The sequence below is a fragment of the Cucurbita moschata genome, unplaced genomic scaffold (genome assembly GCF_002738365.1).
Source record: "Cucurbita moschata cultivar Rifu unplaced genomic scaffold, Cmos_1.0 Cmo_Scf00003, whole genome shotgun sequence".
Lineage (NCBI taxonomy): Eukaryota > Viridiplantae > Streptophyta > Magnoliopsida > Cucurbitales > Cucurbitaceae > Cucurbita > Cucurbita moschata.
This window is the reverse complement of record NW_019268519.1, coordinates 4,170,271-4,193,121: the sequence shown is the minus strand read 5'-3', so window position 1 is coordinate 4,193,121 and position 22,851 is coordinate 4,170,271. Positions and strand designations below refer to the sequence as shown.

The 22,851-nt window shown below is 34.1% G+C and overlaps 1 protein-coding gene across 2 annotated transcripts in view; it reads left to right on the top strand.

The window, feature by feature from the left end:
- Positions 1-22,851, top strand: part of LOC111436127 (callose synthase 9-like) — a 34,681-nt gene that overhangs the window by 6,039 nt on the left and 5,791 nt on the right. Inside the window, exons 5-36 of one of the 2 annotated variants that reach the window (XM_023073828.1) lie at positions 219-316; positions 474-591; positions 1,543-1,668; positions 4,492-4,568; positions 4,654-4,732; positions 7,960-8,076; positions 9,674-9,776; positions 9,908-10,031; positions 10,120-10,309; positions 10,440-10,492; positions 10,674-10,734; positions 10,808-10,889; positions 12,417-12,466; positions 12,703-12,789; positions 14,196-14,281; positions 14,378-14,402; positions 15,483-15,577; positions 15,718-15,799; positions 15,896-16,056; positions 16,411-16,531; positions 17,381-17,478; positions 17,554-17,644; positions 17,859-18,019; positions 18,134-18,243; positions 19,204-19,338; positions 20,480-20,548; positions 20,631-20,799; positions 20,956-21,070; positions 21,348-21,467; positions 22,056-22,171; positions 22,256-22,339; positions 22,478-22,551. In XM_023073828.1, coding sequence (XP_022929596.1) covers positions 219-316; positions 474-591; positions 1,543-1,668; positions 4,492-4,568; positions 4,654-4,732; positions 7,960-8,076; positions 9,674-9,776; positions 9,908-10,031; positions 10,120-10,309; positions 10,440-10,492; positions 10,674-10,734; positions 10,808-10,889; positions 12,417-12,466; positions 12,703-12,789; positions 14,196-14,281; positions 14,378-14,402; positions 15,483-15,577; positions 15,718-15,799; positions 15,896-16,056; positions 16,411-16,531; positions 17,381-17,478; positions 17,554-17,644; positions 17,859-18,019; positions 18,134-18,243; positions 19,204-19,338; positions 20,480-20,548; positions 20,631-20,799; positions 20,956-21,070; positions 21,348-21,467; positions 22,056-22,171; positions 22,256-22,339; positions 22,478-22,551 — 3,277 coding nt within the window. Of the gene's footprint in view, positions 1-218; positions 317-473; positions 592-1,542; positions 1,669-4,491; positions 4,569-4,653; positions 4,733-7,959; positions 8,077-9,673; positions 9,777-9,907; positions 10,032-10,119; positions 10,310-10,439; positions 10,493-10,673; positions 10,735-10,807; positions 10,890-12,416; positions 12,467-12,702; positions 12,790-14,195; positions 14,282-14,377; positions 14,403-15,482; positions 15,578-15,717; positions 15,800-15,895; positions 16,057-16,410; positions 16,532-17,380; positions 17,479-17,553; positions 17,645-17,858; positions 18,020-18,133; positions 18,244-19,203; positions 19,339-20,479; positions 20,549-20,630; positions 20,800-20,955; positions 21,071-21,347; positions 21,468-22,055; positions 22,172-22,255; positions 22,340-22,438; positions 22,552-22,851 lie in introns of both variants that reach the window. The other variant, XM_023073820.1, reaches the window with a different exon arrangement.

Below are 22,851 nucleotides of genomic sequence, written 5' to 3'. Positions count from 1 at the left end.
AAAAAAAAAAAAAAAAAAAAAAAAAAAAAAAAAAAAAAAGAAAAAAAAAAGAAAGAGTCTTTTCACTGCACAAATCAATAAGCACCCCAAGCTTTGTGCTCGAAGCCTTGGAGCTTGAACTATTATCCTCGACATTTAATGTACTGTTGCATAAATATGAAATGTACTTGTATATGCTAGAGCTCTCATTTGAGGATATTTTTTTTGTGTTGCTATAGAAATTGGATGAAGCTGCTGTGGAGGGTGTATTTAAGAAGTCTCTGGAAAACTACGTTAAATGGTGTGAATATTTATGCATTCAACCTGTTTGGAGCAGGTTTGGTTTTTCCAACTTATTCTTTTTATTTTCTGTATGGAGTTTAGTTTCATCTTATATTTTCATTTTTCAACATGGACTTATGAATTTGATATCTCCTAGAAGAAAATTTTATTTGGAGGACTACAATTATTGAAAGTGTTCTATTGTTTTACAGCTTGTCTGATGTTAGCAAGGAAAAAAAGCTATTGTTTATTTCCTTATACTTTCTTATATGGGGCGAAGCAGCCAACGTCAGATTTCTTCCAGAATGCTTATGCTACATATTTCACCATGTACGTAACTCTGGACTTCATTTGTAATTATATTCGACCATGTCAACCTTTATTTTTCATTTTTTTCATTTTTTTCATTTTTTTTGGGATCTTTAAGTTGATCCAACATAAGGCTTGAAAGAAAATTATGTTCAGCATTTATTTTCTTGCAAAGGCTTCAATTACTAATTATTTCATGGGTTTGATTTGGATGTGATACTTTTTGAATCTAATCTAATTTTTTGGGATAAAAAATTGTCTTACCCAAACAACCTTGTCCAAAGCCAATCTAACTGTGAAATATTTGGTTGGGTTGGTTTCGCTTATAGGGTTACTCATCCAAAATGTTATGGAAAACATAGTGAAAATATTAGTCCTTTGACATTCATTACTTATTTTTGTACATTAATTAAGAACAATAACTCCCTCGTAGAGGTTTGTCTTTTAAGCATTAGTCTCTTTTCATTTTCTTAATTAGTTTCATCTATTGTAAAAAAAGGTAACCAATTATTATATATATTCCCTGCTTAAAAGTAATTAATATTGAAGAAATTATTGAATGAATTATGATATATTCATAGTAGTTCAATACCATCCAAACCTGTTTTTAGTCCATTCGTGAAACCAACTTGACCCATAAATTTAATTTTGAACAAGAGACAACTTTTTATTGATGCAATGAAAATAGACTATTGCTTATAAGGTACAAACTTCACAAGGATGTGAAAGGAGAGAAAAAAAAAAAAACAAAAAAAGGAAATATGAAATCATAAAAATTGATTTGGAAGAGAACGTCACATATAAGCTTTTAAACTTGCTGCCAATTTTCTATTTAGAAGTTTAAGTAAAGATCCAGTGATGGAAAAAGTATGCTCTCTCCACTTTCTTCCTAATCGTACTTTTGTAATTTATTTTTCTGTATTTTCCCATGAGCTTCATAATCTTACTCTTAGACCTTTAATTTCTATGCAGATGGTCCGGGAAATGGATGTGATATTGAGGCATGAGATTGCGCAGCCAGCCAAGAGTTGCGAGTCTAAAGATGGTGTTTCTTTCCTTGATCAAGTTATCTTTCCTCTTTATGAGGTCATGGCCGCGGTATGTTTCTTGTCTCACCTAAAGCTTTTAAAGAAAGAGTAGGATTTATTTTTCCATTCTTGTTAAAGAGTACAAGTGAATGTGTCTCTGTGAGAGTACAAGTGAATGTATCTCAAACCTCAACCCTAGCCTCCCACTGCCATGCCACACCACATACTGTGGACTTTGCCTCACTCCTATGCTGCTCTCCGATGGTTTCGATCGTTGCACCTACCACGTCTGTTCTCACGCTGCCTCCCATCCTTTTCCTAAACCCTATTTGCACCACCTCCGTTTCATTTCCTAAACCTTAATTGCTCTCCCCCGCTCTAACCTCCAACCTCAGCCCCCTCTGCCCTGATTTAAGCCTTTGGTGTCTTTTTCATCCATTGTTCCTTGCCTACTCCATGATGGTTCTGTCACCCTCTCTACCTTTGTTAGTTTACCCCTTTTTCTTCCTTTTTCTTTCTGTTCTTTCTCTTTCTTCCTACACCTTGCACCACCTCGTCATTGACTACAACCTTCATACCCCTTGCCGTTGTCTACCTTCTCTTCGTTTAGCCTTCCACCCATTAGCTATCCTAGATTGTGATATTCTTGAAGGTTTTTCGTATCAAGATTTCATTATTGAAGTCAATTGGTCTGCATTTTTTTGGTTCAATGGTAGTGATGAGTTGTTGAAAATGTAATATTGAATGACAAGACTTTGATAAAGATTGATGATAGTTTTTCAGGAGTATGTTTCGTTTATGCGCTATTTCCCAAAGAAAGAAATTCACCTTTTTAGCATGATGTCCTTTCCATACTGGCTTTGCTAGCGTGGGATCTATTGCTTCTACTTTTTACCCCATGTCCATTATCAAGGATTTTGTAGAGAAGACCCCCTCAGCGTTGGGGAGCCAAGTCAGTGAGTCTGTTTCGTTTGACCAATACCACTACGGCAAGGTCAAGGCTTAATTCGTTATCCTTTTAAATTCTTACCAAACTTCAAGTCCAAGAATTTGTTGACGACATTCCATGTTTGTTAGATCGTGGTATGTTTCTTGTCTCACCTAAAGCTTTTAAAGAAAGAGTAGGATTTATTTTTTTGTTATGGCAGAGCTAGTGTGGTGTTTTCAATCCATGGGTCTGTCCAAAATGATGTGCTTCCTCCCACTTTGAGTTTATAAGAAGCTAAAGAGAATGAATCTCTTTAATGAATTTACCTTTGCCATATTGGGAATAGTCTTTCTTTGAAGTAATAGGGCAACATTTGGGTGGTCTGGTAAGCATTTCCTTTCAAATGATTAATCTCCTTGATTTTTCAGCCGTTGTTTAAACATAGAGAAAAATACTTGTGAATCCATCCCAACAAAAATTGAATTCTAGGAAGGCTTACTTGAAAATTTGATCTCTGATTTGGTGATAATGTTGCATTAGACCATCCCAACACAAAGCATTACCAACTGCCATCTTCAAAAGGTGTTATTTCTACGTGTTTTATTGGACCAAATTTTTTATGGAAGTGATTTGGATTTAAATAATTGATGTGAACACTCAACGATCAAGGTTATTAAAGACCAAACTAGTCACATATTCAAAATTTTACACACGAAAAAACCAGTCTGGCTATTTCCAAATTCATCAAATTCTATTGTCTCATTAAATGTAACAACTCATTCTCTTTGGTAACTAAATGTGTTTTTTAGGATCGGATAAGATTGGTCTGGAAAAAACAAGTTTAGAAATTTTAGAGGCTAATCCAGATTTTATGGGAGATGCTTGCCTACAGCTTTTGGTTTCTCTGATCCAGTCAGCCCTCTCATAATTTTGTTCATTCGTCATTCTCCATTCTAGATTCAACCTTAATTATGGAAAAAGATATGCAGCTTTCCTCCAGGTTCTCAGATGTTCCATCATCTTCTTCACCATTTATTGAATCTGAATCTGATGCTGAATCATTAATGAGTGTAGTGAGGAATTAAAAATGAATCACGAAATCCATTGCGAGAATGATGTTCTTACACAATTGTTGGCTCTCGTTGTTTCGGAAGAAGATGTACCTTCAAAGTTTATGGATGATCAGGTCGGTGAAGATTTTCCAATAGAGTACATCCTCTTGAATCCTAAAAAAGTTTCATCTCTTACAGAGATTTGCAGTCTTCAGATGTGTGAAATTTCATGTCATTCAGCTCATATAAAAGTTCAGTTGTTCTTTCTGTTTAATCCTCAGTGAAGATTCTTTTATGACTTTTTAGAGGTTATGGGAAGCTTCAAAGCATTCGGCTTTTAAGTTATTTTGGTCCAATTTTCTTTTCAGAATAAGCAGTTTTGTTTGACTACAAATTGATTATGGTTGAAATTGAATTGTGTCCTTGGTTTTATTTTTAAAAATGATTCAGGGTGTACCGGCGAGTATTGCTGGAGATTTTATTTTCTTTTTGATGGTTTCTTAAGAGATTCTCATAGAGGATTCTTCCTTGGCATTTTTAGATGGTTTCGAAAGTTTCTAAGGGCTTGCATTAGTCTAATAATTCTTTCAATGCAAGAGGTGTTCCTTACGAAATATCTTTCCTTGGCTTCATTTTTTGAATCTGCTTTCTCAGATTTTGGTGCGTCTTTGTTGTACTTTCCTCCGGAAGAAGTTTCTGCATTTTTAGCCGGAGTAGAGGCTCTCTATTGCAGATTTGTTTTGCTGTGCTAGTTGTTTTTCCTTGTTTTATCCTCTTGTAGTTTTATTTCTTCATGTCTTGTCTTCTTTCATTCCCGTTGGGAACTTATATCCTTAAAGTTTTTCCTTCCTTCTCACATGTCAATGAAACATTGTTTCTTGTTAAAAAATAAAAAATAAAAAAAATAACTCAGGAAGCTGAAAACAATAACAATGGGCGCGCACCACATTCTTCATGGAGAAACTATGATGATTTTAACGAGTATTTCTGGTTAGTTGCAAAATTTTGTATGTTTGTTTGTCATGAACAATTCATACTGATGAAATTTTGGAATGCTGCTCATTTTTTTTATCAGGTCGCTTCGATGCTTTGAACTCAGTTGGCCATGGCATAAAGGCAAATCTTTTTTCCAAAAGCCGACACCAAAGTCAAAGGTTGTATTTATGCTTTGTTTAATTTTGTCAAAAGATTATCTTTCTTTTTCTTTTTCTTTTCTTTTTCTTTTTTTAAAAAACTCATTTGTACTGAGTTATTTATATACTATTTATTGTACTAACCGGTTTGAGTGAAGACAATATTTTCTGTTCTGTAATCTTCCATACATGAAATTATTGCTCTCTTAAACATTTGGTAGTGAGAAGTCTGCTTTAGCAGGTGGTTTTCAGGGTTTTGAATCTGTTACATGCTTGAACACGAAGAATCCGTGGATTGCAATGTGCAATTTCCGGTGGTTTCTGTGTGCACGTACAGTTTAGTACCATAACAACCTTAGAAAAACATCAATCCATTGGTGGTTCGTTCGAGTGGGCTACTTTTGGGCTTGCTTACCCTCGCCCTTTGCCCTAATTTGGATTTTTTTGTGGCTTTTAGGCCTGGTCTATAGAGATGAAACTGTAGAAGATTATGATTATTGGTATTGTTTGGAAGTACCGAATAATTAGTTAAATTAAACTAAATTCACCTCCTATTTGCAGTAATAAAAATTTACATTTCCAAATTTAGCTAAATTTTGGAGTTTAGTCCACTCAATTTTCATGAGGGAAATTTTAGTATAAACTATTTCATAGGGAGATATTCCTTTCTCTGTGGAGGAGTATTTCATTGGTTATTTGGCCAGAATGCATTCCTGTAAGCCCCAGATGACAATGGTGAGTGGAAAAAATGCGGAGTGCACAGGCATGTCTGCCTTCTTTGTGAGTGTTGACCCACGCGCTTACTGAAAGCAGTAGTTGTACCATCAAGCTGCTCAAGCATCGACCCATCAGAAGTCTTACTTCCCAAAGCATGTTTCACCTTTGCCTTTCCATTTCCCATCTAAACATGCGCAACCCCCTTCCTCTTGACGCCAACCTTTATGCAGCTTTTGCATGCACCTCCCAACATTGTACCTGAACCTGCCTTGTTTTTTAATAATCGTACTAATCCAGTCCTACCCCTTTTGTGTTAGCCTTCTATCCCAGCCAAATCCTCTCTTCGTTTACTGATTTGGACTAACCCCTCCTCCACCGAGAAGACCATTATCATCAATTATAATAAAACACTTTTGATTACACAGATTAAGCACTCCACTTCTCATAGTCCTGTTTTATGCGACTATGAAGATTTCCTCTCTAGACCTTGCTTCCTCTCAATTGATACCTCTACCTGTCTTTTTATGTCACAGACGTTTTTGGTTGTTCCCCCATTCAGTTTTGGCCCTACTCTTTGAACTTCCTCCTCCTCCCTACGCATGTGCACCGCCTCTTCTTCCCTACCTTCACCCACACTTGGGGCAACCTTTATTTTTCCCCATTATGCTTATTCTCACCAACCCTTCATGATGCTAAGAATAGATTTTCCTTGTGCACATCATTGATCTCACCCTTACCTATACATGATTTCTCCCTCGCTCCATTCCAACTGAGCAAAACAAAGATTCCAGTCACAAAGCAGCAGCAAAAGGTGCTTAGACAATTACAAGATTTCCAATCCTTCATCAATCACTACCAATCTAACACCTCCATTGTTATAGATGGGTTGATAGCCCCAAAATGATTATCCTAGGTTGGAATGTTAGAAGTTTGGAGTCCTAGAAAAAAAATCCCTCATGAAGGGCCTCATCCAAAGGCTTAATCCTTCCATTGTTATCCTTTAAGAGAACGCATCTTCTTCATTGATGGGTTTTTTTTTTATCAAATCTGTTTGGAGCTCCATTAATCTTGGACAGTTTTCTCTTGATGCCGTCGGCATTTCGGAGGAACTTTGATCCTTTGGAATGATATGCCCTTTTAAATTCTAGAGGTTATGGAAGGTGCGGACTCTCTCCCTACATATATCTATTGCTGATGGTTTCAAGTTCCAGAGTAAAAGGGTTCATGGTCCTACTGGGGCTACTTTTTTATCACAATTTTGGCAACACCCTCATTGACTAGTATGTTGGTGGAGCTGATAACCTTTAGGCGATAGTTTATTAATCTTAAAAAAAAAGCTGTACAAAAGGGAAAACCTTAGCCTTTATTTATAAGTTCTGCTTATGGGATTATGGGATGTACATACAAGGGTTCGTAGGCAAAACTTCTTCTATCCAGTTGACCAAATTTAATGACTCTTGGGTTTGGGGATTGGACAAGACTAGATCTTTCTCCACTAAGTCCCTAATAAGAGATTTCATACCAATTGGTGTTAAAAGGAAATAACTGCTCTATTGCACATTTTGGAAATGCAATTATCCAATGAAGGTCAAAATTTTTCTTAGGGAACTTAGCCACTCATGCTTAAGCGCTCGAGGCAAGTTGCAAAATGAGGTCACATGTTTATGCCAGTCTCACAGCTGCTCCCCCCTTGTTAAGCGATGCAGAAACAAAAATCTACCTTTTGCCACTACCTACTGGAAGTCGTCTCCAATTCCTTTGGTTGGTCTCTTGTGATAACAATGGACACACACTCCAGCCTTGCTCATTTTCTGTCATCCTTTTATAGGGGAAAATAAAACTCTATGGCTTAATTTCTCAAGAGCTTTGTACTGGTCGTTATGGCTTTATAGGAACCATCATGACGACAATCTTATTTTCAATTGGAAAACTTTGATAAAGAACGCTGGTGTGAATTATTACCTCCCTTTTCATGACTACAACCTTATTTTCAATTGGAAAACCTTTGTTTTCTTTTTTTTAAAACTTTCTTTAGCTTGGGGTTGGCCCTTTTTTATTATTTCATCACATCAATTAAGTCGGGTGTTTCTTATTAAATTAAAAAAAAAAACAATTCTGCATCTGGTTGAACGCGATTTTTGCTTGAGCCAGTGAGCAGTGGCATTGTCTATTAGCCAAATTATACGTATAGCTTATTCTTTATTAATAATACTATCATGATTCTGATTAACAAATGGTACTTGTTAGGAAAAGAATATTTTCCCGTTCATGCTTTCACTTTTATTCTTCCATAACTGACAATTAGTTTCTTAATTTTTTGTTCTGTGTGGATATTTATCATTTACATGGATAATTTATTTTGTCTATAATGAATGTTTGGTTTCCTGATGAAATTATATATTGGGGAAAACCACATGGTATTGGGTATTATGGTTTCAGTATGGCACATTAGCATTGAAATATCAAGTACTTGAATATTTTTGTCGTTATGTGCTCATAATAAATTTTCCTTTTCCTACTTTCTTTTTCAGAATATGCTTGGTAGAAGTCGTCATCAAGGGAAAACTTCATTTGTTGAGCACCGGACTTTTCTTCATCTTTATCATAGTTTCCATCGTTTATGGATATTTTTGGTTATGATGTTCCAGGTATATGGCGTTTTAAATTGCTCTCTTTTTTATCCTTAGTTCTGTAAACTTTTTTTTTGTTTTTGTTTGTGGTGTTAGCTTAAATGGCATTCTCCTAGAAATTAAACCCAAATGATTTTATTATGATTCAGAGTAATCCATACTAGAGGCTAACCCACTATTTTATAGAGGATTTAACAACAAAGTAGAAAAAGGAAGAATTAAACAATAAAAGATTAGACTAGCTTAGTACATTAGTTTCCCTCCCTCTTTTAAACAACTTGTCCTCCAGTTAAAAAAAACGAGGAAAATAAGAGGAAGCAAGCAGCTTGGCTTAAAAAAATGAAGAATCTCCTGTTTTTGTTGAAAAAATTCTTGGCTTAAATAGAACAGTAGTTTTTTTTCTTTTTCAAATGAAGATTTCTTGGCTTAAAAAAAAATGAAAAATTGTTTCAAATGCCAAAAACAAGAAGAAAAAAAATGTAGAACAGTAGTTTAAGAGAAGGACTCCATATCGTTTTTTGCTCCACAGTTAAAACGACAACGAGTGTTGTTTCGAAAATAGTTTCCAGAAAAACAAACCACAAGATAATCCATCTGAAGGGTTTGTGCTCAGTCAGATATCCCTAAAGCCTGGTCGAAAGTGAATTTCCAGTTATAAAGAAATGAAAGAGGAGATGTCCTATGCTTGCCACTATATATTATAGTTATCTTCTTTTTGAATCCAAAGAGTGACTTAGAAGATGGATAGTGGAAGGTAGTCATTGTAAATGACCAAAAGTATGAATTTGGACCTTTCTTTTGGGTTGTCTTGGATTCTTCAGAGGGACTGTAGAGGCCATGATGAAAAAAAGGTCTCTCTTTATTCCCCCCTTTTTTTGTGTTAAAGGGAAGCTCTTATGGAAGGTTGCTTTCTTTGGGATTCTTTTGGCTTGTGGCTTGAGGGGAACACGGGAGTGTTGAGGTTTTGTTGAAAGCAGCTCAAATCACTGTTAGCTTCACTACCTCCGTTTTGGACTTTGTTAATAGGGCTGTTTCTATTTTTCTTTATTTTTCATTGTGAATGATTAGACTCCGATTTTGTAAAATTGACTCCTTTTGGTGTTATCTGTCACTGTTCTTTTATTGCCCCCATTGACTTTCATTCTGCTTAGTAAAAGTTGATTCGATAAATTAAATAAAATTTAAAGACGTGTTAAAAGAAAATAGCGATTCCCATCATGAACATAACTCAAAATAAAAAATAAAAAAAATCAGTGAACTCCATCTCATTTAGTTTCTCAGTAAAGGACATTCATAAGAATATAAGAATTCAGCTAGAAAAATGAAGTACAAGCGAGGGGTCTTAAAAGAGCCAAAATGAAGAAATACACCAAACTGCTGGTTTGGAGCTCCTGCTTTAAACAAACCAATTGTTAGCATTAAGAAAAAGTTATGAAGAAAAAAAGGAAGAGCAACCAGATACCTCGTTAGGATGGTACCCCAACACATATATTTTGCTTAATGCTGTTTCCTGTTGTGTATGCTAGTTGTTGAGACCATGAGGAGTTACTGAGTTGGATTAGAATTTCTGCATTTTCATTTATTTAATTATCTTTATCACATTTTATGCGGACAGGCTCTGACCATAGTTGCATTTAACAATGGAAACTTTAATATGAAGACCCTGCTGGAAGTTCTGAGTCTTGGTCCAACGTTTGTTGTTATGAAGTTTATTGAGAGTATGTGCTATTCTAGTCATTTCTACTGAAAGTATTAGATGCTGATTTGTTTTATTATCTTGTGTGCAGTAGCATGAAAGAATGATCTTTGTTCTAAAAACTTCTATTGCTCTGCATGGACTTCTATCCAGGTGTTCTAGACATCCTAATGATGTATGGTGCATACTCTACCTCAAGGCGCCTTGCTATTTCTCGAATTTTTCTTCGTTTCCTTTGGTTCAGTATTGCTTCTGCTTCGATAACGTTTCTTTATGTGTATGTATTTCTGGCTTTTTTGTCCCTGTTATCATGTTTTTTTTTCTACACAAGATCTTTATTATTATTTTTATCTACTCTCTTACAGGAAAGCTCTTCAGGAGGGTAGTAACCCAAATGCAGAAAGGGTGATGTTTAGACTATATGTAATCGTGATTGGAATATATGGTGGTGTGCAGCTTTGCCTCAGTATTCTGATGTGTGTACCTGCTTTCCATCTTCTAACAAATCAATGTGATCGGTGGCCTCTTGTTCGCCTTATCATGTGGATGCAACAGGTTTCACCTTCTGATGCTTGCTTTATTTTGTTCTTTCCTGCTTGGGCAATGTGGCCTCCTCAATTTCAGTTGATGCACTTTATTTTGTTGAATCTATACTTTCTTTTGCTTCTGAAATTTGATTTATTAGGAACGGTACTATGTTGGACGTGGGATGTATGAGAAGACTACTGATTTTATCAAGTAAGTATCTGAAGTTCTTTGATCTGATCCACTGGTGTTCCTTTTAAAATTTTCCATGTATCTTCCTCCCCATCCCCCAATTAATTTCTTGTCTAGGTTGTTGCCTTCTTAAGTGCTCTATAGTATGGAGTAACTAAATTTTGTTTATGTACATATAGAAATTCTCAATCTCATTTTGCAGGTACATGCTCTTGTGGGTAATCATTCTGGGTGGAAAATTCGCATTTGCCTATTTCCTTCAGGTTAATTATGGTGTTTATGCAATGATATCTATCTCTAGGCGTGGAAACTGAAGACTTAACTCGTCTCTTGCAGATCAAGCCTCTTGTTAAACCTACCAGGCTTATTGTGAACATGAAAGATCTAAAATATTCGTGGCTTGACTTTGTGTCTAAGAGTAAGTAAGAATATTATCATTTAATTTGTTTTGTAGGCCATGTCTGTTGATTTTCTATTAAATTCCTTTTTCTTTCTTTATTTGGTGGAAGTATCATATTATTGTTTGTATTATCTGCCTTTTGATCTTAAGTTTCAAAAGGCTTCACTTAGGGTTATGGAATTGATTATCAAGAAACCTTTGTCCTTGTTGCTAAAATTAACTCCATTAAAGTTCTATGATCTATGGTTTTCAATGCATATTGACCTCTTCATCAACTTAATGTCAAGAATGCTTTTTCTCAATGGGAAACTTGAAGAACAGGGATTAATAAAATGTTTAGGTTAAAGAAATCTTTATGCAACCTTAAGCTGAAGATCATCAACAGTTAGATCTTCTAGATCCTTCGACTCCTCGATGGTGCACACGACATTCTCGAAATTCTTGGTTAGTGACTGCGAAATTAGCTCCACAACCCCGGCTCCTTGAGGGTTTCACCCTTGCTCATGAGTGGATTCACCACAGTTTGTACACATGTGATGTAGTCGGATATACCTTCCGACTCCACCTATAGCATGGTTTGAACGTATTGGAAAACCAATCATGAGCTATGGAATGTACTTTGCTAGGTTTGAAAGATGGTATCCTTGTCCATCAAAGAAAGTATACTATTGATTTCTTGAAGTGATAATATTAATTGGTTGATGAACAGTAGTCATCCCTATTGAGCCCAATTTAAAACTGCGAACTATAACACAAAAAGAGAGAGAGAGAAAAAAACGAAAAAACAAAAAAAATCAGAGACTTGCTGGAAATTCATTTACATGTCTCATACACATTCTAACATTGCTTTTGCAGTTAATGTGGTCATCCAGTTAATGCATACCCCAAAACTGACTCACTTTAAAGTCATCTATTGGATTTTAAGATACTTAAAAGGTACTACTGCAAAAGGTATATTGTTTAAGAAGCAAAGATCATTTGCAGGTTAAAGTTATACTAATGATAATGCTGACTGGGCAGGCAACAAAAAAAAAATAAAAAAAAACAAAGTTTAGTGGCTAGAAGTAGTGTTGAAGCTGATTTTAGGGCTTTACCCCATGGTTTTGTGAGGGTATATAGACAAAGAAACTATTGAAACAATCAAAGTTCTCTCAAACGTTGCTTGTGCATATTTATTGTGGCAACAAGGCAACAATTTCCATTGCCCACACAATCCATTCCTTCATGATATGACAAAACATATCGAAGTTGATAAACATTTCTTATTGATTTAGGAGTAATATGCATTCCCTACCTTCCTACAACAGAGCAAATTTAGGAGTAATATTCATCCTCTGCCATTTGTATTTATGGAGAGATGTCCTCAACAGAAAGAAAAGTTACTTGATATATGATTTGCGTCTTCAACCTTGCTACAGTTTTTCTCCTTATTTTGTCTTTTAGCCTTTTGATGAAGAGAAACCTTTCAGAAATGAGAAAAAAAATTATATATGACAATTAGCTTTTAGGTTGTCTGACTTCTGAAATCTTGTGTCGTATTTGCAGATAATCATAGTGCTTTGACGGTTCTTAGCTTATGGGCCCCAGTGTTTGCTGTAAGTTTAAATTTTGTAATCAACGAGCTGATATAAGTCACTTTGTTAGTTTGTTGTCAATGAGCTGATATAAATCAATTATGATAAACAGATACAAGTCACTTTGTTGTGATCTTTTTCCTGAATGTCATGAAAACTAATAGCTATATATAGTTATCGTTGGATTAGGAGGATTCAAATTTATTTTTATTTCTTGTCTTTAATGGGAATTTTCTCTATTTAATTTATGGTTGTAGATTTACATCGTGGACCTTCATGTGTTCTATACCGTTGTATCTGCTATTTGGAGTTTATTAATTGGTGCAAGAGATCGTCTTGGAGAGGTACTAGTCGATTCTTATTGAGCTTATGCATTTCCCCATTCTTGATATGAAATAAATTAGGAAAAATATTTATTTTTTCCCTTGTATTTTAATTTTAACCACTAAGTTTTTATTTCGTAAAATTGAACCTGAAATTTGAATAAGCCGTTCAGTGAATACTCTTCTTCTAAACAAATTAGATAATATAAACAAAGACAACCAATAAATCACCTAAATACTTACAGATAAAACATCTAAAATTCAGCTAGAAAAATGCCATGCTTAGTCATAAGAGAAAGCCAATCCCAATCATAATCGATCACAAATGATTGAACCATGGTTGAGCTGCATAAAAATGTTCAAACTTGGTACAAAAATGTGCAAGCCTAAAAAAAGGTAAAAATAAATCTACAATTAGTCTAAATCAATCACAAGAATGCACACATGTAGTTTAAAATTCAAAAACTACATTGATTTAGCTACCTACAGCTATTAATTTCACCCTGTATTCAAAATTAAGATTAAGATTCAATTTGATAAAATTAAAATTTAAGGTCATGTTTCTTATAGGTAGAATGGGAATGAAGGGATGAGAAAGATAAAAAATTACTTTAAAACTTTTACACTAATGGGAAAAATTATTTCATTTTATTCTATTATGAAATATTAAAACTTTATGTTTTGTTTTATCAATTAGTTAGTTCTAAATAATAACTATTTTTATCTTATTTATATTGTTCCAATTTTATCGGACGTCACAAAAGGAACTAATTAATTATTATTGTTATTAAATAAACAGTAAAGATAAATTTATTGTAGTTAAGCCCACACAAGGTGACCTCGTTGAGTAAGGCCTATGGTCTCTAAGCAATGTCTACCAAGAGGCCACATGTTTGAATCTTCAGTTGAATTTGATAAGAAAAATCTTTGAGATCTCCTAATTTTAGGCCTTGGGCCGTGCAGAGACTTTTAAAAAAAAAAAAAAAAAAATCATTATTATTAAATAGTTTGACAATAAATACTATAACAATATCACTGAATAATATTCTTTATTAATAATTGTTATTAAGACAACGTTTATTACTGCAAAGGTATATTAATTAATATGCATCATCAATAAGATTGTGGAAGGTATTCTAGTAATTATAACGGGTCATTCCTTGTAAACGACATGAATAGGCTAATTTTAAAATTAGCTCACTCAGCCAAGTACAAAGGTTGTAAAGCGAACTTTTTCTTATAAATTGATTTTGTTGATGTGATGAAGTTTTGCAGAGGTTTGGTTTGAAATCTAACAAGTCAACGACTGCACATGCTTGAATGCATGAAAGCCTTGGTTTTAGTACAGTAGTTGAAGTCAAATTTTCCCCTTCTCATTTTTTGAACTTTTAATTTTTTTTTTTCCCTTTTTGTTTTATTACCTTCAGATTAGATCATTGGAATCACTTCGTATGCTGTTTGAGCAGTTTCCCGGAGCCTTTATGAACACTTTACATGCTACTCCCCGGGACAGGTTTGAATATTTCTCATAAGATGCCAATCTAAACTACATTTTTTCTTTAAACAAAAGTTTCTCCGTTAATCTGGTCTCTAAACGTATCTTTTGCAGGATTTCAAATCAGTCTTCAACTCCGGTGAGTTCCCTATTGCCTCCTTGCTTCAGAAATATGCTTGATTTACCCTGGTTGGCCTCAGATAGGATNGATTCCCCCCCCCCCCCCCCCCCCCCCAAAAAAAAAAAACAATTAGAAATATTCTTTTAGTTGAACTTCGGAAAATATTCTGACCTGTTCAAGCTCTGTAGAGTGATTAAATATTTTGAAGTATATGAATGTTATTATTTATCATCACCCCTGAATCAATTTTCTCAATCCTGGCTGAAGTGCCAACAAGGGGAAAACATAAATTTCTAAGATCTGACACTTCAATTAGATAGTCTGACTAGTGTCTGGACTGCCATATTTTCCTCGTGTCAGCCAAGGGCATGCTACCAGAAAATTATTGTATGAATGCGTTGTAGATTTTAAAATGCTATTGTAACTTAAAAGTATAGTTGCTGGTAGGTTTAGGGAGGATGGCTGAAGTGCTGCATTTGGAGATTAGGAGTTGAGTCTCAGAAACAGTAAAAGGAGGTTGTTAAGCATATGAAACTGGGTTGGATAGATGATAAGATAAGAATCACGGATATAGATACAGCACCACATAGAGACTATACACGTCATTTTTCAAAATTCTAAGACATTGGCACGATAAGATATATTTATTAAAATATATATTATTTTTATAATGAAGGAAATTCAATGTCCATAAGTTCATGCATTAAATGCTTAAAAATGAGTTTAATGTATTTTACCCTCAAAATTTATTACTTCGTCTATTTAGTTTGCTTAACAAGTGTTCCATACTTGTTTAACAAACATTGGACGTATATTGACTTTGTACAATGCTGTCTATCACATCTGCTGTGCTAACAACTGTCTGATTCGTGTCCAACGAGTGTCGTAGTGTCCATGTTTAACCATACTAGCCAAACTTAAGTGTCCATGCTTCTTAGATGATAGGTTTTGATGATCATATTACTTCGCTTCCTTAAATGCCTCTATTTATGCAATATTTTTGCTTGTCATCATCTTATCTTGAGTGTCTACGAGCCTATTTTTGCTTGTGATTTTTTGAAAGTTCTAGTGCAAACATGTTCTGCTGTTTATATCAAGGTTGTTGAAAAAGATAAGTTTGATGCTGCCCGATTTTCTCCCTTCTGGAATGAAATCGTAGCAAGTTTAAGGGAAGAAGATTATATTACAAACTTGTGAGTATATTTTCTAGAGATTCTTTCTGTTATTTGCCTTTCACGTTCTCTTATCTGTTGCTGTTGATTTTTTTAGATTGTTTCTATTGCCTCAGTGTCGTTTTTCTTTTCTTTAATTTGATTTTTTTCTGGTTTTGTAGGGAATCGGAGTTGCTTCAAATGCCTAAAAACAAGGGTAATCTTCCCCTGGTTCAGTGGCCCCTTTTTCTTCTTGCCAGCAAGGTCAGCTTGCAGTCATAAAATGGGACTGGAATAATTATGCTTTTTAATTGAGTTCCAATTATGTACAACATTTTCATTGTGGTTATGAAACTGTAGATATTTCTAGCAAAGGATATTGCTGTTGAGAGACGGGATTCACAAGACGAGTTGTGGGAGCGTATTTCAAGAGATGACTATATGAAATATGCAGTACAGGAATGTTACCACGCAATTAAGCTCATCTTAACAGAATTACTGGTTGGGGAAGGAAGGACGTGGTATTTACCTTGTTGCCTCCATATTGTTTTTCTTTGTAATAAGCTCAGTAATGAGATATATGCAAACCTCGACTATTCTTTCCAAAAAGAGTTATGTGAGGAAGACTTATATCTGCCTAGAGCAGGAGTTGAGGCGAGCATTAAAGTTTAAAAGAAAAAGAAAGGATAGACTCTGCAATTGATTAGCATAGGAAAAATGTGTAGTGCTGACATGCGAAGAACAAACGTGTTCTATCCTCCACCTCTCTACTCTATACCTTTCCCTTTCATATACAATTCTATCCAAAAACGTTATGATGCATAAAAGTTAAATTTTTCCAAAAAAGCCATTCTGAATTGTTTGCACTTTTTCAGGGTTGAAAGGGTATTTGAAGACATTCAAGCTAGTATAGCAAACAATTCCATTCAAAATGACTTCCAGCTAAATAAGCTACCACTTGTGATTACAAGAGTAACTGCTCTGACGGGTATTCTGGTTCGTATTCACAAACTTTTAAACTGGATCATGTAATTCTATCTATATTTTCATTGTGGCTTTTTCATATTAAAAAGAAGAGAATGAAAATGAAAAGCAAGAGAGAAAAAAAGTGGTTCTACCTTGTTGAGAAACATCAGATATGGTTTTTATTGTCAACTTCCTTTCAAAGGAGCTTGTTCACTTGCATTATGAATTAATAGTATATCATGAAATTGATAATTGAATTGTACCTAAGACTATATTGTCAAATTGTGACGTGTAGCCCCTGAATAGTTGTATTGATCTTTATGGAAGAAAATTGCCAAAAGTTTACATTTGAGCGCCTCACATGCACTTTGTTTCTTTGTTAGTAAAATTGCCTACCCCTCTTTAACGTAGCTAATTAATTTTGACAGAGCTATTATAAGTGGCACGTGTAGAATAAGTTGCATGTGCTAATCCATTTAAATAAAATAACTGTAAAACTAAAATTATTTAATAGAAGGGTTTGATTGTCAATGATTCCTATATCTTATTTTGTGAGCTGATGCTATGTTGTTTCTAATAATATCATAGATTTGTCGGTTCAATTAAAAGGGAATGAACAATGACTAGAATAGGTTACATGTTAGAGATTTTTATCTCAATGAATAGTGATTTGGAGGATACATCTGTAGTATTTTTGAAAGGGATAGCATCAAGCAATTATTGAATCATTATTGTTTCTTACTTCCAAGTAAAAGTCGTTAATTAGTTTTCTGAATAAATTCCTTGGGTATGAAAAATGGACGTTGATAATTGGTCAAACTCATTGCATTTTATACTTACATATTTTCTGTATTTCACTTTGATTATGGCATTGTACAGAAAGAGCCAGAAACTCCGGAGCTCGAAATAGGTGCTGTTAAGGCACTTCAAGATTTGTATGATGTTGTGCACCATGATATCCTTTTTGGCGACAAGAGGTCTGAAGCTATTTAGTTATTTGAGGTTCTTATATCTTGAATTATCCTTTGACATGTAACATTCCATCTTTTTAGGGGGCATTATGAAACATGGAACATATTGGTAAAAGCTAGAAATGAAGGTCGCCTGTTTACAAGGTTAAATTGGCCCAAAGATCCAGAATTGGTATTTACTTTTTTTAATTCCTCGTGCTTCATTTTTATTCATGTTGCTTTTATTATTTTATGAGATTGAATTGTTTCTATGCTTGTATAGTTGTTTGGTGGGGAGAGCCTCGTCAATCTTCTGCCCTTAGGCTGGGCCCTCTTTTATGTTTAATACATCTCTGTTTCTTTTATTTAATATATATATATACATAATTGTTGCTATCATTCGGCAGAAGTCTCAAGTGAAAAGATTACATTCCCTGTTAACCATAAAAGATTCAGCTTCAAATATTCCAGTTAATCTTGAGGCCAGACGTAGACTGCAATTCTTTACAAATTCACTTTTCATGGCTATGCCAAAGCCAAAACCTGTTCGTCAGATGCTTTCTTTCAGGTGGTGCTTCTTTCTATGGCATCTTTTGTTCATATATTTTATTAATTTCTTTTCCCTTTTTTGAAGTTTCATCTTTTGTCTTTCCTTCCATCTTAATCCTATCTTTTAATGCAGTGTATTTACTCCATATTATTCTGAGACGGTGCTCTATAGTATGGGGGAACTCCTGAAGAAAAATGAGGATGGCATAACAACTTTGTTTTACTTGCAAAAAATTTATCCAGGTATTTCATATGAATTTTACATTGATTTTTTTTTTTTTTTAAATGAGAAATCAAAGCTTACATTCTGTAGAAATGAAAGAATACAAAATAAAAGGACCATGGGCATACAAAGAAACAGTCCATACTAAAGGAGCCAAGCCCCTAACTAAAAGCGCTCCACTCCATAGGAATAAAACCTGGTCGGTAATTACAAAAATCTTTGGTAACCGATGTCCAAACAGTGACATTAAACCCCCCAAGCAACCAAACCTTTTCACATGAGCTCGCTATATTCCTAACCACCCTATCATTCATTTCAAGCCAAAGACCCTAAAGGGTATCAAAAGATCTCCTTCATCCTAGATTTCGCTCCCTCTCCTCACAAGAACAAGCAAAGTGATACTTCCAAAGGACACTACATCCAAATCTCTGAACATACTTTTGCAGAGTGCACCCTTACAGAAAATGCATCGTTGTGGGCCCACCATGCAGGAAGAATGACTCAAAATTGATCCATAATGTTCACTATGCCAAGCTAGACCTACCAACTATCAAATTTCACCTTCTTTGGAATTTTATCTTTTCGAGGATAAGGAGGGGTAACCAAGAAAGAAAAATTGCTTAAATATGGAGAAAAGAGTTACAAGCAAACTCCTTAGATAGATTGTGTTATTTGTGGTCTCATCATACCAAATCATCCGTCTTTGTTCGATGAACAGTTTGAAAGTCAGAAACTTGATCGTACTCATTTGGCTCATAGATGTAATTGGAAATTGTTAGATACGAATGAAATTTGTAATTTAATTTATTTCTTTTTAGTGGATTCTCAACACAACTCATTTTCATGAGTTCAGGACATTCATGCACTTCCATCAGTGATTTCTTTTTAGGTTTATGTGTTCTTGCTGACCCTTTTTTCTTTTGTCCTCGTTTCTATATTTTTTATCTTGCATTTCATGCTAACTACAAAAATCAATATAGATGAATGGAAGAACTTTCTTGCTCGAATTGACCGAGATGAGAATGAAGTTGACCCAGAATCGTTTGATAATCCTAATGACAACCTTGCACTACGATTTTGGGCCTCTTATCGAGGACAGACATTAGCAAGAACTGGTAAAGTTTTAAGCTGTCTTGAGGTTAATTCTTGTCCATCAAATTGTTTGTTGACATGCCTACAATTTTGAGGATTACGTAGCTAAGGATCAAATAGAGATATTATGTTTCAACGATCATAAGTGTTTACACGTGGGTTGCACATCATCTTTTCATTGTATTTGATTATACCAATAAAATTTATTTGCTTTTTAAATAGTTGAATTTGTCCAAGTACTATGACAATTTACAAGAAGACATCTATTCAGAAAACAATAAATAATTTTTAGGTACTATTAAATAAAGTCAAGCGTCAAATTAGTGACTCTGGTTCTCATCCGTTTGGTTCCTTTTTGGAATTTTTTTATTAGATTTTTAGGGGACTATTTTTCTTTGTCCTGTCTGCGTTCTTCCATTTGCCCTTAAAAATAAATACAAATTATACTTAAAAGCATGTGTCTTTAATCACATTGATTCTGAACATTATTTATTGAATACTGACTAAATAAAATTTTGTTCATGAAGAATCATATCGATCTTTTTTTCTCTTTGTTAGCAGTAACCTTAAATTATTAAAATTATGTTGAGAATTATAAATTATTATTTGTAGGTATAATATATATTTTCAAGATTGTCAATGCTTAAAGACTGCAAATATGTTTACTCAGTCTCTAATTTAAAATTTGGTCTCTAATCTTTTAGAAAGTTTTAATTTAATCCTATATGTATTGAGTTTTTTTCCAATTACATCTTTAGCATCATTAGATGTTAAAAGAAAGATAATATGAAATCAGTTGTTTTAATAAGGTTGTCATTGTTAGTATGCTAAAATTTTAATGGAAAATTTTCTATAACAACTACAATTTTCAGTCGAGTTATAACATGTTAAGTTTTATGCAGTCAGTAAGTTCTTGTTTTATGGGTGGGTGATATGCCTATTTCATCCAATTAAAATATAGTATATTTATTCCAATATTACATCAGTATTTATTTATTACAATAATATTTAATACTTTGAATTTAAGTATTAACAGCAATCTAGAAAATCGCTAGGAATATGAGGGCATTGTTGTCAAAAGATATTTTCTCCATTGTCCATTCTTATATTTTATGTAGTTCTAGATATACATGTATAGATTAAGCTGCGGGAGATTTTTTGCAGTTCGTGGAATGATGTACTATAGGAAAGCTCTTATGCTGCAGACTTATTTAGAAAGAGGAACTTACGGAGGTTAGAACAATCACCTTACCTTTCTAGTTCATCCTCCTGAAATTCTATCATCTAACCGTATGACGAATTTCAAATTTGGAAGCTGCCATTCCTTGTACTGATGCTACTGATACTCGGGGTTTCGATTTATCTCCTGAAGCACGTGCACAGGCAGATCTTAAATTTACGTATGTTGTGACCTGTCAGATATATGGAAGACAAAGAGAACAACAAAAACCTGAGGCTTCTGATATTGCATTGCTTATGCAAAGGTTGGTATTTCTTTTCCCATACTGAATCTTCCACAAAAGGAGTATTGCTATTTAACTCTTACTGGGGAAAATCTTATTGGGAAGTAGTAAATTTTTTAGCTTGAAATCCTATTTTATGTTTTAAATTTTCTTATCCTTTGAAATATTTTTTATTAGAAATGAAGCTCTTCGTGTTGCCTACATTGAAGATATTGAAACCCAAAAGGATGGTAAGGTGCAGAAAGAATTTTACTCAAAGCTGGTGAAGGCTGATATCAATGGAAAAGATAAGGTCTTATTTCTTTCTTCTCCCTTTCAATATTCATAATATTTTTTCTTCTCGAGCTTTCATCTCTTCTGACGTTTTTTATTTATCAACTCCTTATATATAGTTATGCGCACTCTTTACAAGAAACAATTTGTAAATTTAGGATCTGTGGTTTTTTCCCTAATTGATCTTGGTCTTTCTTACAGTAGCCGGTTATGTTCTAACATGTCTGAAATGTTTTTATTTCTTCTACCTTACACCTCTTGATTGATTTATCTTTGCCATTTTCCCCATTGTGTAGGAGATTTATTCCATCAAATTGCCTGGAGATCCAAAGTTGGGTGAAGGAAAGCCTGAGAATCAAAATCATGCTGTTATTTTTACTCGTGGAAATGCTGTTCAGACGATTGATATGAATCAGGTGACTATTATTTTTTATTTTATTGTTCCTTTTATTTTTTCTTGAGTTAAAGAATTCAACTCAAATCCGTTAGTTTATGTAAGCAGAAAGCTTATTTATATTTTGGCTTTCTCAGTTGGTAGTATTAGATTTCAAGTTTACCAGTTGTCTTAAGTTCCTTTATTTATGTGCGTGGTGTCTATGCTTAAACAAGATTATGAAAGAAACAGGGATAAGAATAAGGATAAGGAATTCTCGGTTTATAATTTCTTTAAATATAAGGTATCTTGTTATAATCTAAGAAGGATAGACAAGAAAAGATATGCCTTGTAAAAATGATTTGTATGCAGACACGAATATCGTAGAAAATTGTTCATCTAAACAATTTATTGAAAGAAAAAAACACTTGTGTGTAGTGTAAGTTTCTCGTGGTAGTTTCTTACAATAATTTTTAATGAAGCCAACATTAGGACATATGTAAGTGTAGATGTCTATGCTCCACACACTCCCATATATAATGAACACGGTTTGTAGCTCATGAAACATAGTAGCGTTGTGTCAAAAAACAAATCTTGATTGGTTGTAACATGTGCGATTCTGGAAATCTAGGATAATTACTTTGAAGAAGCATTGAAAATGAGAAATCTTCTTGAGGAATTTGCTAAAGATCATGGTATTCGTCCTCCTACCATACTGGGTGTCAGGGAACATATATTTACGGGCAGGTACTTTCCATTGCAGCCAATAATCCCCATCCTTTTTCTTAACTATTTTTTTCATGTTAAGCAATAATCACTTCATCTGTGTAGTGTTTCATCTCTGGCTTCATTCATGTCAAATCAAGAAGCTATTTTTGTGACTCTTGGTCAGCGTGTTCTGGCAAATCCCTTGAAGTATGTACTCGCCATAATCCAATCAATATTTTATGTTACTATTTTCTGAATTTTCTTTCAAGCTTGCACTTTGGAGTAACTCTTTTACAAATTGGTCAGAGTTCGTATGCATTATGGCCATCCCGATGTTTTTGATAGGGTTTTCCATCTAACGCGAGGTGGCTTCAGCAAGGCCTCCCGTGCTATCAACATTAGTGAAGATATCTATGCAGGTATCGTCTTTTACTTGCTATAATGTATTTATGTGGATTTAGTTCATTTAAATTACATCTTTACTCAGATGCACTCTAATGGCTTGTTTTTGTTATACCATGTATAGAATCCACAGCTACTGAATAGTTGGTTCCCTTGTGATGTGATTGATATATTTTGTTCATTTGCAAAAAGATTTTGTTTCCCTGGTAAAGTAACTAAGCAAGAAATTATATCTGATAATGGAAATTTTCTAAAACAGGTTGCTTCCATTAGTTTTCTTCTTTTTTTTTTTTTTTTTTTTTTTTTTTTTTTAAAAA